This window comes from Mixophyes fleayi, chromosome 1 (assembly GCF_038048845.1).
Source record: "Mixophyes fleayi isolate aMixFle1 chromosome 1, aMixFle1.hap1, whole genome shotgun sequence".
In the NCBI taxonomy this organism is placed as follows: domain Eukaryota; kingdom Metazoa; phylum Chordata; class Amphibia; order Anura; family Limnodynastidae; genus Mixophyes; species Mixophyes fleayi.
The window spans coordinates 90,568,806-90,584,100 of record NC_134402.1 but is presented as its reverse complement, the minus strand read 5'-3'; the positions used below and the strand labels follow the sequence as shown (position 1 = coordinate 90,584,100).

Genomic DNA, 15,295 nt, shown 5'->3' with positions numbered 1-15,295 from the left:
ATCAATTCTGATGCAGTCTAGTAAAATGGCAGCACTCATTTTATATATCTGCCATCCCGGTGGCTAATCCCTTATTTTGTCTTTTTATTATATAGTTTATTCAATTTTAACATTTTACCAGATAAAATACTCAATTCTCAATCCTTTTTGCTAGTTCTTGGCACATCTGTAGCATTCTTATCACTTTATTATAAGCATCATTACTATAATATTCACCTTCATCATCATCATCACCGTCATCATCATCACCACTCATAGTTCTTCAGAGACAGATACTCACACTCACACTGACACACTCTTGTGAAAAACAATCAAGTGTAGGGTGAGCTGCATTACTTTGTAGGCAACATATTAACTACTAAACAACTGCCAATCACCGATATCTATACCCATAGCGGTATATACTGTCATTACCCCCGATTCCTAATTTCCTGTTTCCTCCATAAACCCGCCTCCACAAACACTTTATGTTTACCCAATAAACCATCTCTGGAATGTAAGGAATTACTATGTAGCAAATAATCCATACCCCCCGCTACCTGAATTAGACCTCTCGGTCCCGACCATCGCCTACCAAGCCGCCTCCCCATTTCTCCTTTACCCATCGATCAAATTCCCCGCCCACCGGCCAACTCACCCAATCACCTCCCTGTTCATGCACCAATCAAACATTACCCTGGTGTACATAAATCAACGATTCTCCAAACCAACCACTTCTTGAGAAAGTCCGTATGCTGGATGAAACGCGTCAGTTATAACAAACGCATCACCCCATTAATTGGTATCCTTGCTGAATTTCCTGTACGTATATGTAAGTGCATGTATTTCACATCTAAATAAATTTGTCAGCACTTCACTATGTGAGATCCCTTTTCTTTTGAGCGACTACTTCTGCGCACGCGCGGTACGCGCTGATCAGGATCCAGCAGACACACCGCGAGCACCCAGCACTAGCACGCACGCCGCCCGCCAAAGTCAGGGATACCTGCCTGACCCACACAGACACCAGTGCCTGACAAACGCATCCACCACACTGCCGCTGACCACCACTAGACCACGCACAAGACCTTGATCAATAACTGCTACGGTAGTTTGAAGTGCACCCACTACCGTTTCAAGGTAATTGCATAGGATTGTAACATTACAAAGATCTGTTGCCTGGCTATAATTACAGCGTGCATACTGTTGACACATCCTCCGCATACCGCATCTTTGGAGGCATTTTTGCCCACACAGCCTCAGTCACCCAGGACTGAAACCATAGCTATAGAGACTTCATTATCCATTACTTATCAGTGATATACATTTGTTTGTATATGCTGTCTACCATTGTATTTCATTGTTGTTTGCTATCTCGCTTGTAACTTTTTGCCCATTTCTGCCCTTCTACAACAACCCTCCATTTGGTTGCATTTCCACCACATCCTTCCCTCGCAGCCAGGTTCATTTACCACACTTGCTGATACCCATTGGTGTACTAGAGCACCAGGAAAAAAAAAACATTTCTATCTAATATATTAACTACTGTTCCCTCAATAAAAACAAAGTTGACATTTTTTATAAAATACAATCTGAATTGATTTATGTTTTAATTAATAGAAAGCACAAATGTTGCTCTGTCCAAAATATTGTCCACTTCATTATGTGGGATTATTACACGTCTTAAAGATGTTACAATACTGGGTCTGTATATTTTTTACTAAACTATCACTATAATGTTTTTCAGTAACGCTTTATAAATACAATGAAATTTTGTGGGAATGTTTATTAAGTGTATATTATACTATCCTGCAGGGAAGATTTGAAACAACTTATTGAACATGCTTCCAGGGGCAGATGAAGGTTTATAGGTGCCCCAGAGCCACTAACTTTTGGAGCCTGGCATCAGTTAGATCAAGTCATATACATCCACTACAACCTGCCAGCCGTTTACAGTGGGTGACTGATGATCTGAGTGCAACAGTGCTGAAACACTCAGTCAGCCACCTGCTCCACTCTCCACACTTAAACAGCACAAATAAGCATTCCCTCCACTTCCTTTACTGCATAGATACAGTAAAAGGACTCCATAATTTGTATCCTTTAACGGGGGATTGAGAGCAGACTGCAGAACCAAAGTGAGAACAGTGTTGGCCCGGTTCCCTTAATACATTGCCTTGCTGAGCTGCCACACCAGATGGGGGAAGTGGGCAGCAGTGGGAAATATTTGTGGGTGCCCCCACACCATAACACTTTCCACTTTCTACTATTCTTAACCTCTGACACTATCCCTGTAACTCTATCCCATGAAATCCCTATCAAACTTAAAGGCCAAGTTCAAATATTATCTCTTAAATTGGTAGCACTGCTGAAATCTCTGCCTATATATGTGTGATTTATAACCAAGTTAATTTGCATTTTGTTTTGCACATGTTTCAGTACTCATTTGGATTGTAAGCTCCTTGTGACCTCACAGAATGAGTGTATTTATTCTTTGTTATGTTTTTCTCAGGAGCTGTAAGCTATATGGTGCTATTTTAATAAGTGTATTTATATATATATATATATATATATATATATATATATATATATATATATATATATATATAAATATACACACACACACAAAAAAATGTGTACTTGTAAGGTTGGTTATTATGGATTTATTGCAGTACACAGCTGGATGAAAAGAAGCTCCATGTTATGCCTGCATGAACATTACTTCAAGATAGGAATTAAATATATGATTTGGGCCATTCTTTATTGTTTTGAGCCATAAATTTGAGTAAAATTGAAAAAGACAGCTGAATATTTCTATTTTCATATCATGCCTTTAAAATTCTTCATTTTCTGTCAGACTTACAGTGCAAAAGATATTCCACTACCCACAAGGATAACAGTGACTAGTAATTCCTAACATAGATTTTAATAGGCTTTTTTGTTATCCATGTCCTCAAAAAATTGTACCATTGCCTAAGGAAACCCAACTGCCAGTTCAAGAGAAACAAAGAGGCAAGTGTTTAACTGTACAAAGGAGTGATGTGACACACTTGTTTCCTCTTAATAGTATTCAAGGCTTTCAATTCTATTGTAACCAACCACAATTTAATATTATAAAATTCACATTACAAGAAAAAGACACATAGGAGCTGTTCCAATATTATAAATCTGGCACAGTATTAATGGAAAACCTTAGCTGACATGAAAAAGTGCAGAAAGGGGACAAGTTTTAGATCTCACAACAGAAGACTAACTAAGAAAAAATATATTATTCATTTAAATATAATGATCTTTTTATATATTAGAAAGTAACACATTGTTGTCTTGCCTTTTCCTAAGTTTACTGATTATAAAAGCTGGACTCTATATTTGAAAATGATGCATTATCTTTACACTACCATTCACTGGATCAGTGATACTGCAAAGCAGATTCACACTGGATATTAAAGTTTCCAGAGGGCCAATCAATGTGCACAAAGCTTAAATAGGTTCCTAGAGCTTATTTAGTAAAAGGGGAAATAACAAGGCTGTCTTAACGTATGGGCATGCTGGGCAGTTGCCCGAGGGCCCCACAAGCATAGGGGCCCCATAGGCGTGCCAACTTTTTAGCATATCATTCCAGGAGATTTATTCATACCCTTCAAACCCTCTTTATTAAAACGTTTAGGTTGACTAATTACCTCAGTATTAGCTGTTATTTGTACATGCGATATTGCTGTTGCAAATACATATCTTAACCTTGATGGAAAAACAACGTACACGTACTAATTGTACATCAGTGGGTGAGTGGTTGTGTAGGTAGGGCCCCAGTGCACTGCTTTGCCGGGGGCCTCCAATGTTATTAAGGCAGCCCTGGGAAATAAGGGAAAACAGAATTTTATGCCCATGGTTTCCACAAATTCATTAAGTCATTGAGAGTCAAGCAACAGGATCATTGTTCGCTTTGGTTGGGCGGCCAGGTCTCATACAGCCCAACTGCAGCCTGTTGAAGCAGTCAGAAGATGACTACACACACAGACCAATAATAACAGTCATTTTCGAACCACATATTTGTTATGTCTGATGACAATCCTATTCATTTCTATTTACTAGACTATCACTAGAATGTGTTATTATTAAGTAACGTTGTCATTTTAAGGTCAAATATGCTGAAATATGTCGTTCGTTGCTCTTTATTAGCTGGCCCATTGCCCGTTGTGTGTGGCCAGTTTTTCCTTATAAAAAAGTACTATAGTAATCCTTATGAGAACATTGTCAAAAAAGATACATAACTACCATATTAAATGACCAAATTCACATGAATTTACATAGTAATTTGGTCACCAACCATAGTACTTTTTCATAAGGCATAGCCCGTTTTAAGAATTGTTCTTTCAACATCACTACTGTATATTCTAAAGAAGTTTTTATGTGCATTTGGACATACAGGATAAATACTATAATTTGTTAATCTTAACATTCCCTGCTCCCTTTTAAGAGTGCAGCTGAGACTTAGGCCATATTGTATGACAGATGAGTCCTTTGCAGCAAGAACAAGGCGTATTTAATAATATGTCATTAGTGAAGCTCTGGTGCAAAGCTGGAACTGAACGTTTTTTCTTTTTTATGACAAGATGCATGTTGCTGTTGTTACAATAATGTGCTGTTTTTGTTTTTACAAAATACCAATATTCAAACTGTACTCAACAAGAATGTGATGTTAATGGTTTTCACACAGACTTATGCTGTAAACAGTATGAAGACCGTGGACGTGGCTTTTAGTCATGTGCCTTAAAGGGCAGTCAAGAGATGGCTCACACAGATACCCCTGGTACATAATTACAGTGCTGAGTTGTGCATTTAGCTTCTGCAACTGAAAAAAATATGAAAGGGTAACAAACAATAAGACACAGGAAGTTTGAGGTACCAACAATTTAGACAATGTGGGCAAAGGTACAAACGATAGAGACACACGTCTGCATAGCCATGTAATCCAAACTTCCATTTCTACTCAAGTCTGCACCCCAGAGGGTGGATATTTTGGGGCTGATTATATGTTTATTGTAATATAGAAATCATAGTACATTCATTGAGAGAAATTAAAACCAGCGCTCAATAAAGTGATAATCAGGGGTGTAACTAGAACTTTTGGACCCCCATAGCAGCATTTTAAAGGGCCCCCCTAGATTTCTATGGCCTTTCCCCTCACTTACATTAACAAGCCGACCTGCTGACTGCCTCCTCTGCCTCCTTTGCTATATCATTTCACCCAGTAGAACACCAAACTCTGGGTCCCCTCTGAACAAAATTAATCCCTTGCAGTGTTGGCTGTTTAAGCTCCCTGCTGACCGTGGACACCACAGAGGGGAGAGGTCTCACACTAGAACTGGTGGCAGCTGAGGTGCCGCAATGGGTCCCTTTAAATGCCCGGCACTGTAGCAGAGATACCCCAGTACTTACAACCCCGGCACCATTATTCTCTCTTGCCTAGAACAGCATAGGCTATATATCTTTACAGCTCTTGTGATGATTTGTTGTAATGTAATTTGCTTGCTTTAAACATTTTTAATTTGATATATATGAAATATATATATATATAAATATATATATATATATATATATATATATATATAACACAAAATAGATACAAAAGGCGCTAGGACACTGCACCAGTATGATAATATTAAAGTCCAAAGTCTTGTAATGATTCCTTCTTATATAACACTTCCCCTGTGCGGGCGGCTGCCAATCCTCTGCAACAAGCGGTGTAGCAGGAAAAAATCTAAAAGTAAATGAGAGGAGGCGCACAATAGTGTAGTATGGCAAGTTAATGGAGCCAAGTGAAAAATCCAAAAAAAGGAACCAAACCACCAGAAATGAGTGAGCCAGAGCTTCCCACCATGTGGGTATCAACAGTATCTAAAATAGATATGTATAGCTCATAGAATAGAAAGTCACACACGGCCAGATGACATTCATAAAGGTATAAACAGGTCACACCAATGAAGATGTATGCGTACCAGAAGCCAATTGTTTAATTGCTTATCTGCAGGATATCCCATAGACTGTGAGGATGTGTTCAATCTTCAGCCACCTTTGGTTATCCCATAGGTTACCTCAATATACAGAAGTACACAGATGTAGTATCCAAAAAATTCAAACTGCATTTCTATAAATAGTGCCTGGCGCCATTTTGCGCATGCGCACTCAAGACCGGAAGAGGGGCATCTGCACATGTGCAGATCCCATCTCCCAGCGTTATCTTTTAGGCAAATAAAAAATAGTAACATTCAGATATAGATGTATTGCTCAGGCAACATTCTGCCGAGCAAGTGAAGAGCCTTTTACATTCTGAAAAAAAAAAATATTTATAGAAATGCAGTTTTGGATAGTTATACCTGTGTTTGCTCCTGATGAAGTCTGTTGTACAGACGAAACGCGTTGAGTTACTGCTGCTACTACTACCATCTCTGATCAGATAGGCCTGTCATCTGCTTCTGGATGTGTAAGTTACTACTGTTTTTATTAAACTTGAATTTTTTGGATACTACATCTGTGTACTTCTGTATATTGAGGTAACCTATGGGATAACCAAAGGTGGCTGAAGATTGAACACATCCTCACAGTCTACGGGATATCCTGCAGATAAGCCATTAAACAATTGGCTTCTGGTACGCATACATCTTCATTGGTGTGACCTGTTTATACCTTTATGAATGTCATCTGGCCGTGTGTGACTTTCTATTCTATGAGCTATACATATCTATTTTAGATACTGTTGATACCCACATGGTGGGAAGCTCTGGCTCACTCATTTCTGGTGGTTTGGTTCCTTTTTTTGGATTTTTCACTTGGCTCCATTAACTTGCCATACTACACTATTGTGCGCCTCCTCTCATTTACTTTTAGATATATATATATATATATATATATATATATATATATATATATTGATGAAATATATTTTAGAAATCGAAAAAATGTGAAGCTTGTAGCGCTTGGTTACAAACCAACTCAGTAAATCGTGAACATGCAAATAAACATATACACAAATCATATAAAAAGAAACATACAGAAAAGCTGCTTATTACCTTTTGCACCTGGTTGCAAGTGCAATTATCTAAAATAAAACACAAGAAGTGCCAAACATAGTGTAGTAAGTAAAGTAAGGTTTATCGGGTGCAAATTAGAACTTCAAAGGGGGAACTTACAACACTATGTTTAGCGCTTTTGTTTTTGTGCTCTATATATTTCATATTAGTCTATTTAATGGGCAGCTTAACCTAAAATACAGTACAAATTGATCCAATATGAAATATTATAACATTCAGAAACATATATGTTAAAATTCCTATATCCAGATATTTGACATTGCATTTGACCTTGTTATCTGTCTGCTATTTTCCTCTTTTCTCTGTCTAACTACACTGTCCATAACTGATAGAAATTGTTTTGTCCATAGGAAAAATATTGAACCCATTATATAAAACCATACTATTTTGCTTCTGATACGCATCCAAAACTTTCCATATCACTATTATTAATATTATTATTGCTATATTAGTCTACAATAGTCTACGGTACTGTTGTCACATGATTTCCTCAATAATACACAGGTGAATTAATATGTTGCCTTGGGTCCATAATTATTCTACTAGTTCCCACAGACTTATTCTGTTTTTTTAAGGAGGACCTGCCGGCTGTATAATGTCCAAGTCTTGGTAAAAAAACATTATAGAGCCGCCGGGCCCTCGCATTGCCCCCTTAATAGCAGCAATGTAATGGTCTTTTTTTTAAATTACGTGAATCTCAGTGCCGGAATATTGTCCTGTCGTGCTTTATAGCAGGCTGCCAGGAAGTCCTCTTTGCCACTTTTGCCTCAAGTCTACATTTGGTAGATGTCGCAATTACAGCAATCACCATTGTACTGTAACTGTAACTGCTGTTGGAAATCCTGTAGTTGCACCAACGACTGGCACCAATTTGGACACAAATGCAGCGCCAGTGGGCTATTGGCCAAGAGAACAGGCATTGCAGGTGGCTCAGTGGTTAGCACTTCTGCCTTACAGCACTGGGGTTATGAGTTCAATTCCCGACCATGGCCTTATCTGCGAGGAGTTTGTATGTTTTCCCTGCTCTCCCCGTGTTTGCGTGGGTTTCCTCCGGGTGCTCCGGTTTCCTCCCACACTCCAAAAACATACTGGTAGGTTAATTGGCTGCAATCAAATTGGCCCTAGTCTGTGTGTCTGTCTGTGTGTCTTAGGGAATTTAGACTGTAAGTTCCAATGGGGCAGGGACTGTACAGCACTGAGGAATTAGTGGCGTTATATAAATAAATGTTAATGATGATACTTTAAAACCTGACTGAAATAATGGCAGCTACTGTCTGTAGTGAGCATTGCTTACCCTTTTAGGTTTTCTTTTATAGTTAAAAGTGTTTTATTGTTTTTGGAATAAATAGTGCATTATTGATTGGTTCCAGTGAGATTCAAGCACTGTGCCTGTATCTTTTTTGTGTCATTTACCAAGAAATGCAGATGTTCTATGCTCTCACCTGAACATATCATGCATCACTCCTAAGACTACTTTGTTTTTTTTCTGGTGATTTCCTACAAATACATTTCAGCATTCATCAAAGCTTCCAATATATGTGAAGTTCAGGATCATACTCTGTTTTGCTGCCTGGAAGCTTGATGAATCCTTCATGCACGGTTCTGAAGAGAAATAGAACAGCAGAGCCTTGCAATGACTAAGATGTTTCCTGCTCCAGGGGTCCCAGCCTGTTTTTCTAGCTTTTTCACCATGACAAATATATGAAAGGATATTAGTCTTCTATTTCCTAAAAGTAAGTTTAACGTTTTTTAAGGTATGCAGTATTTAGCAATTATTATTTCTACTTGTCACTGTGTACAGGAGGCTAATCAGTGAAATCCTTTTTTAACCATAGAAAGATAACTTAGGATATTTACCACATTATAACACTAGCATTTAAAAAACACTGTATGGGTGGCAGGATCGAGACATTTTACTGCTTTAGGTAAAAAGTTAAATGATACCCCTCTGACTACTTAAACAAACCAATAAAGGATATTGCAATAAAACAGTATGAGAATCATTGCAAATCGTGTTGACTTTGGTTTAACATACAATAGATAAACTCATGTTTATAGCAGTAGCAGAAAAATTGTCTTTATTTTTTACTGCCGTATTCTCTACCCCCAGCTTTCATTGTGTGAAGTTACTGTCTTAGCCAATCTTTTACAGGGCAAACTTAATAGCAGCATCAAGTGAGAATGTGTTTTAAGTAATATATTAAAGTTAAAGTAACCAATCAAATTCTCTATTTTTATCAGGAGAGAGTAGTATAAGAATAAAGTTTGCAAATTTTGGATTTGCAACCAAGCATGGGCATTAATGACATACTGAAGAATAAATATCTCATATTTTTAACTCTATGTGCTGAAACAAATGTACCAGGTGCTTCAACGATGAAGTCAATGTTGTTCATGGTACAATCATATGGGACATAATTTGGCGTCAAAGTGTGATGCTTCAAATAGTGCGAGGTGCATGCAATCCTGGTTGGGCAGTGAAGAAACACTGGGCCCTTGACCTGTACTGGTACAATAAATTCATGAGGAGAAGGGCATCAATTAAACAAAATGTGCAATATGTCAGCAGCACTGTGCAGTCCTTGTGGATGTGGCTGTTTTGCATCTTAGGTCACCGAGAGGTTATGTATGTTTTCATTTGTGATTAAAGCTGTATATATCCTGAATGTGGGGTAATTGGGATGTGGAGGGGGATGTTACTATGTATATTCCTCATCTGGAGGGGATCTGGGAGGATATGTATGTTCTTCAGTTGTGGTGCATATGTGGCAAAGAGCCAGAAAAGGCAGTAAGCAACTGGACCAACTCTTGTCTCTCCCTGTATCCCTTGGCTGGGTCTGGATTTCCTCTGTTCCTCTGCGCTGGACATAGAAACCCTCTGTTCCTCTCAGCTGGACCTGGACTCTGTTCCTCTGGCAGCTTGTACAACAGCCATGGCAGCTTACTCTCTGGCAGTGACATACTGGCAACCTTCTCTGTAAGGTTGACATCGTCTTCTGTTAAAAGTGCAGCTTGCTCTACAAGCCTGCAGCTCTGTCTAAGTGATGGGTGGTCCTTCAGATCTCCTAAAGTCCCGCAGGCAGTGTACTCCATCTGCTTCGCTGCCTGACTTTATAGCACTTATAGTGAACACAGTACTCACTGTCACTGTGTGTTTCTCCTGCTTTAGTCCTCTCCATTGGCGGGCTCTGATCTCAGTTGTTGTGTCCAGACACCTTTGGCATGCTGGGAACTGAAGTTTTTGGCACCTTATGCTGCATTGGAAAGCCCCTTAAAGCAGACAGCTCGTCCTCCCCTGTCACTCAACTCCAGGGACCCAGCCCCCCAGGTGAGCACTGGTTCTGGTGCTTACACATATAAAGGAAAGCTTTCAGGTTTTGTCTTTAGGATGCATGTTCTGTATTTGCATGATGAATAGGGCAGGTATGTTTCTTATAAAAGACAGCATGATATAAAACAAATGTAAAATGAAAATCTTTTCTTACTCAACAAGCTACCAAAACTATTATCCATTCTCTCATCTTAACTATTTCAACCTCCTGCTATCTGGCGTTCCTGTCACCCATATATCTATACTTCAATCCATACTAAATGCTGATGCAAGACTGATCTTCCTCTCTCACCGCTTCACATCTGCTGCACCACTTTGAAAATCTCTACACTGGCTTCCTGTGTCCTCCCGAATCAAATTCAAATTACTTACCTTTACCTACTAAGCCCTCAACAACACTACCTCTGCATACATTTCAAATCTCATATCAAAATACTCTCCCTCCAGCCCTCTTAGATCTACCTCTGACCTGCGCCTTGTCTCGTCTCTGGTAACCACCTCTCACTCACGCTTACAGGACTTCTCCCGTGCTGCGCTCCACGTAGTTCCCTACCACGCTCAATCAGACTTTCCCACAGCATTCAAATCTTTAGACGCTCTTTGAAAACCCATCTCTATTTCAGAAATGACCTTATCCCCGATAACACTATTCACACTAATGCACCCTCACAGCTATCCCAATCTCTACTCTAAACCATATTTGCTCTTCTTGTTTCAGCTGTGCCCTCTTCCACTTAGAATGTAAGCTCTCTAATGAGCAGGGTCCTTCATACCCTTTGTTTTCATGTCTGTATTTATTTTGTCTATCTTGTATGTCCCTGTTTTATGTATGTACTGTTTTCCCTACTGTACAGCACTGTGGTGCCTTGCACATCTACAATAATAATAATAATAATAATAGTAATAATAATGTAGAATGTAGTTTGGCTGCAATGTAGAAGGTTTGTAGAGTATTAATTATTTTTAAATATATAACTATTGTTTTTTTATCTCTGATGTTATATATTAATCTATTGTTTGTTTATGTCAATGCCAAGCAATTGTGATTTTTTTAGCAAAATCCATGAAGAGCATTTAAATTGCAAAACAATAACATTATAACTATTTTCAATTAACATGTCATCCTAGAGATTTGGCCAAGGTGGCTGAGACTGTATCGCTTGTAAAGATCAACTGCTTAGCAACAAAGTGTTTGAATTATTTGAACATGATAGTAAATATAACGTAAATTATACTGCAATATAGGCTGATACAGGAGTAAGGAAATCAACTTCTTGGATTTCAGCAATGCACAGCGACCTTTAGATATACAGGTGATTTTTATTGCAAACACTAGAGGGTTTGTCACACTAGAGTACTCTTTATCCATAGAAATAATACTTCATTAACTACATATATAAACATTTGAATTAAACATGAAAATGGTACTAATACCTATTACATACATAGAGCTGCAGTGATATACTTCTCTCTCTTAGTGTTTGCACTAGCCGGGAAGACTTTGGGGCAAAATGTAAATGCATGAAACCGGTTCATGAGGTAAATGGCTAGCACAAAACAAAGTTGATAACGATCTTTAAATTAAGACAAAGTCGTGCTTAACAAATTCACTTTAGTCTTGTGTTGAATAAAAGAAAACCTCATGGTACAGAAAGTGTTAGCAGTATGTTTGTTCTTCAGCAACTAAATTAAAACGTTGCAGTTGCGGCACAGCAATTTATCACAAAGGTGATTTATAACGTTTCCTGGATTATGGACCATTTTCGGAGACTGATGCAATCTACATACTCCTTTCACAGATAAAATCCATGTCAACGCATTTTGGATGCACACTAGTGACACTCAAAATTATTAAACAATTTTATAATATTTAGTCAGGAACTTGACATTTTTTACAAAGGTCCAGATGCTATAACAACCTGCATAAATATAACACATATGCAAATTGATAGAAATGCGCCTGTCTCTTCTCTACCAGCAGTTCCAGGGTGCTGGTGTATTTTAGACAAATGGTGCACATTTAATTGTATGTCGCACTCAGACACACTGGGCCTGATTCATTAAGGGAAGTAAAGCAAAAAAAATGAGTAACTTTGAACCTTGGCAAAACCATGACACAATGCAAGGGGTGCAAATGAGTTTATTATTTTGCACATGAGGAAATTACTGGCTGTTTTTAGACGCAAATACTTGATAGCTTTATTTTTACACCAACATTAAAAGTTGATCTAAGACATGTCCTCCCCTAATTATAAATCTGTCCTCACATTTTAAATTGACATCCCCATCCAATACAACATGGTTTTGCCACTCACCGACCTACACCCTGTTTATTTCACCCCATTACCCTATCCACCATTGCGCCAAGGGAATCCTTCTTTCTATATGGTTTTGCCAAGGTCCAAAGTTATTCATTTTTTTTTTGCTTTCCTTTCCTTAATGAATTAGGCCCAGTATATATAGTGTGTGGAGACAACGCTACACAAACTGGACACATTTATTGACTCCCTAATACAGTGTGTGAAATTTTGGCTGAAATTAAATTAATTCATTTTCATTACTTCTATGAGAATGTCTTCCTGATTTAAGAATAGTCTTACTATTCTATTAATAAACATTTAAGAAGACTAAATTTTAACCTGAAAATTGAACATGACTTTATGTAAGTAAAGACAGATGTACCTTTGCCAACTGTCCCTGATGTCCAGGGATTGTTCTGAATTTTAAAGATTTGTTACAATAGGGGACAGACATTCTGTAGGTTAAACATAAAAAGGATGCATCCCTGGAATCAAAAGGTAATTAAAATGTCCCTTTATTCCATGATACATCTACATTCAGTCAACTAGATTCTAATGCAGGTTCATTCATACATGGGGCCAGGACACTATAAAAGCAGAATATTAAATAGTGTACATACATCTTACCTTGATCAAATGGTCTGCCAGGACTCCAAGTACGGAAGTAATCATCCTAAGAGACAGACAATACACACTTAATAATCAAACATATCACCAAAAATTGAACACGTTTAGCAGAAATTAAGTTAAAACATGCAGTAAATGAAAAGCAGAGTGAATAAAAACAAAAAGGGTACAAACCTCCACTTCCTGAGTGGGCAAGCAAGTAAAATAAATAAGAAAGTAAATGACAGTGAGAATAATACAATATAAAATGCCCTTTAATACAAAGTTTTTGTTTTTTACTTTGTCTTTTGCTTTTGTTAATATACCATTAGTCACATTGAATTTTAAACTGCTTCACTCTATGTTTTGCTAGGTTGGTGAAAGAAAGAAAACAAGACATAATAATGCACTTAAATAAGATATCATTGATTATGCTTCACTTCATAAAGGAGAATTTGCAACACAGGAATTCTACAAGAAAACATTCAACAATATAGCCAACAAGCTGCAGGAGGCTGTCATTAAACGGGCAAGGTATGTAATTTCACTGGTACAGCTTTAATGATTTTAGCCACAGTCATTTTCACTCCTGTGGAGAATAGAAAACGATTGCTTATATTGTACAAAGACACGTTAGGAAAAATGATATGCATAAATGCCTGTTTCTTGTGCAAAGATGAATTAAATAAAGACAACCTTTTTCATGGAAGAGCTTCACAGGATAGCAGGCATTTCACAAAAGTTGGAGAGCTGGGTGGGGTACGGAATAATGATGCTGATTATTCCGACAAGACTTACCCCGACGTCTTCACACCAAAGGGCTCTTTCCTGATGAGGCTCCAGGACGACTGATGTGCCAAGCGGCTGGAAGCAATCTCGTTAAATGAAGAAGCCGTCACTGACGACCCCGACGGTGTTATCGGAGCTGTTAAGGGGGTAATGTAAGTATGTTGCCATGGACAATGTGCTTTACAAAGCATTGTACATTGTCCATGCCCGCATACTTACATTACCCCCTTATCTGCACTGATAGCATCGTCGTGGTCGGCAGTGACGTCATCAAGTCGCGCCGGCTTCTTCATTTATCGCGATTGCTTCCAGCCGCATGGCACATCAGTCGTCCTGAAGCCTCGTTGGGAAGGAGCCCTTCGGTGTGAAGACGTCAGGGTAAGTGTTGTCAGGGTAGTCAGCATCAATATTCTGACTACCACCGGGAGAGCTTTGCTTTTGCCTTGCCATTGGGACAATGATGGTCAATTCATTCTGCTGTGTGGAGTGTTTGTGTAGCATATCTTGCGTAAACTCCCACTAAACTTGCGCAATTGCACACAATTCATAACCACACGCATCTGACACAACCTCTTACGACTGAAGAAGTGGAATGGGACACGGAAGGGCCAGACTAACTATGAACATTAAGGGCAAGATCACGCAGAGGTGGATAATTCAAATTTTGTGTTTAGCATAAGTAAGGGTATTTTCAGCCGTATCTTATGCACCGTCTACGAGGCAGGTGTATATGCCAGATGATAATGATGACCAATACGCATTGAAGAGATATTTATTTAGATCATCATCATCATTATCATCACCATAGATAGATGAAATTATCATGTATATGGATTATATTGGAAAAAAAAGTATAGTTCTATTTGTTTAGTTGGTTTGTTATTATATTGTTACCAGTTGTTTTAGTTTATGATTACATAAAACTTTTGTGCGATCTGATGTAAATTCATTGTAAAGATACACGTAGTAAACAGTGCAATTGCTCAAAAAAACAACTTCTGCTTCTACATGTGTCTACGCTTATGAAAAGTATGCACTGCTGTACGGAAAGTATTTGCACCCCTATTCACATTGTAACTTATCTAAAGAAACGTTTGGATTTAAATACGAGCGGAACTACACAAACAATATGCACTTTTGGTTCCAACTTGAATCGGGCCCTTAAAGTGAAAGGTGCAAAACTTGGACCAAATGGAGAA

At 38.3% G+C, this 15,295-nt stretch overlaps 1 protein-coding gene across 2 annotated transcripts in view; it reads right to left on the bottom strand.

Moving 5' to 3' along the window:
• Positions 1 to 15,295, bottom strand: part of SPOCK3 (SPARC (osteonectin), cwcv and kazal like domains proteoglycan 3) — a 260,834-nt gene that overhangs the window by 121,481 nt on the left and 124,058 nt on the right. For both annotated transcript variants that reach the window (XM_075197912.1, XM_075197906.1), the window contains exon 3: positions 13,329 to 13,374. In XM_075197912.1, the coding sequence (XP_075054013.1) occupies positions 13,329 to 13,374 (46 nt within the window). The remainder of the gene's footprint in view (positions 1 to 13,328; positions 13,375 to 15,295) is intronic.